The sequence below is a fragment of the Cariama cristata genome, unplaced genomic scaffold, assembly GCF_000690535.1.
Source record: "Cariama cristata isolate BGI_N322 unplaced genomic scaffold, ASM69053v1 scaffold28559, whole genome shotgun sequence".
Classification (NCBI taxonomy): Eukaryota; Metazoa; Chordata; class Aves; order Cariamiformes; family Cariamidae; genus Cariama; species Cariama cristata.
The window spans coordinates 8,955-11,008 of record NW_009634485.1 but is presented as its reverse complement, the minus strand read 5'-3'; the positions used below and the strand labels follow the sequence as shown (position 1 = coordinate 11,008).

The following is a 2,054-nucleotide window of genomic DNA, read 5'->3' as shown; positions in this document are numbered from 1 at the left end:
GGCCGCTCCGAGTCCGCCCCCGCCGGCACCGAGCACCGAATCGGGGTGAAAACGGTCCCTGTGTTGTCCCGCACGCAGCAGCCCTGCAGCCCCTGCGCTTGTCTCAGTCCCGTGTCATCGAACGGACGCCAGACCGAGCAGGCAAGTGCTCCGGCGTGTGACGGGTGCTGGCGAGGAGTCGAGCCAGGCGTGCTTGCACGTCTGGGTGTGCAGGTGCCCGAGGGCGGGCTGGTTCTTCCCCAGGAGCTGGGCAGGGAGAGGCAGAGGGGTGCGAGGGCAGGGGGTGCCTCTTCATTTGGCTGGTTTGGTGATGATGCGAGCGGAGAAGTCAAAGAGGTTCTTGTTGATTTTCCGGAGGGTGCTCACCTCCTCTTCCAGCTCGCTCACCTGGATCGTCAGATGCTCCTGGTCTCCCACCAGGTTCTGCGACAGAAAAACACAACAGAAAAGCGTCAGGTACCCAGGCCCCCACTCTTGACAAGCGGAGGCTGGTGCTCCCCTCGACAGCAGCAAATCCCAAACCCTTTCATCCTCTCCCTCCCCCGTATCCTACTCAAATCATGGCCCCTCCTGCCTACACCACCAGCAAATTCCAGGGCTTGTTCCTCCCTGTCCCCATCTTGCGCAGGGCCCTAAGAACCGGTTCAGCTGAAGAGAGGACCCCCCAAGGGGTCGGCACCAGAAGGATGCAATTCCCGTCTCAGAGCAGCTCTCACCTTTTCCCTTGTTGAGTACATCTGCGAGTACATCTTCTCAGCCTTCTCCAGGTAGCTCTCACCAGACTCCTGCAGGGACCAGACAGAATTGAGTGATGCAGCAGAGCCAGGCCCTCTCCCAGCTCCCCTGGGCAGGGTTCCCTGCTGGAGTAGGCAAAGAAACGCCCCCAGCCCCATGGGACAAAGCCAAAACCGAGCAGAGACTCCAGCGGGGTACGGCCAACCCTGTGGCACCAGCAGAGCCTGCCTGGAGCTGCAGCCCCTTCCCAGAATGGAAGGCCTGCGTGCAAGGCTGGGCAGGGACACAGAGATGGGGGTCCCAAAACAGTCCCCTCGAGAGTGCCTTGTGCAGGGTCCACCAAGCTCCTCTGCCACCACGGACAGAGTGCTCCGCCCGGGCAGGGGGAAGCGCTGGGCTCGCCACGCCGCAGGCTGCTCTCCCTGGCACCGTGCTGCGAGCAGAGGAGCCCGACTGAGTACAGGACTGACATTTCCAAAGCAGCAGCACCTGAGCAGCACTGCCAGCGTGCCGTCCTCTCTGCTGAGCAGCGGGCAAACAGCCCCTCCTGGACCAGTTGCCACCTCCCTGACATGGAGCTCATCCATCAGCCGTGGCAGGATTGTCACTTGCCCGGGGACAGACACTGACAGAGGAGAGAAGCCCTGGGACCGCCGGCAGAGAGGCCAGGGGATGGACCGGCATGGCACGCAGCAAACGTGATCACTGATGGTGCAGGATACCCCCCTGCCTGGGGATGGCCACGCCGGGACCGAGGGATGGCTGTGGTGGGAGAGCAGAGCCAGGCCATGCTGTGGCACAGGGCTGGGGGGGACAAATGCTCCCAATAGCCAGGATGGCGAGGGAAGGGCGAGGGAAGTGCGAGGGAGGAGGAAGGGGTTTCACCATGCTGGAGAAGGGCGTTCATGGAGGGGGAACAGCCTCCGGCAGAAAGAGCCGAAGACGCTACGTGGGGGGCTCTTGACAGGCAGGACTTTGGGCAGGGCAGAGCTGCAGAGCTCCAAGACCTCCAGACTCCCCACCCCCACGACTGACAGTGCGGTGATTTCAAAGGGACACCCTGTGCCCCAGCCAGGACTCTGCTCCACTTGGAGACCTCGGTCCAGGGATTCCTCTTCCCCAACCAAGAGCAGCCCAGACACAGCTGAGAGCAAGGGAAGCGCCTGCCTGCTCGGTCCCCACCACAAGCCAGTTAATTGGGCAAGTCCATTGCTTTAAAAAATGGCATTTGGGGAAGTTTAGCAGCGTGGGGGAAGATCAGAACAGGTCATGGAGCTGCACCTCAGGCTCCACCAGCAGGTACCGGCCACCCCCGCTGC

General features: G+C 62.4%; 1 protein-coding gene across 1 annotated transcript in view; it reads right to left on the bottom strand.

The window, feature by feature from the left end:
* Positions 1-158: 158 nt before the first annotated feature.
* The window catches only part of WDR18 (WD repeat domain 18), a gene marked incomplete at its 5' end in the record, with an annotated part of 9,561 nt that continues 7,665 nt past the window's right edge, over positions 159-2,054 (bottom strand). The window contains 2 exons of the mRNA XM_009707177.1: positions 159-423; positions 717-785. Coding sequence (XP_009705479.1) covers positions 292-423; positions 717-785 — 201 coding nt within the window. The remainder of the gene's footprint in view (positions 424-716; positions 786-2,054) is intronic.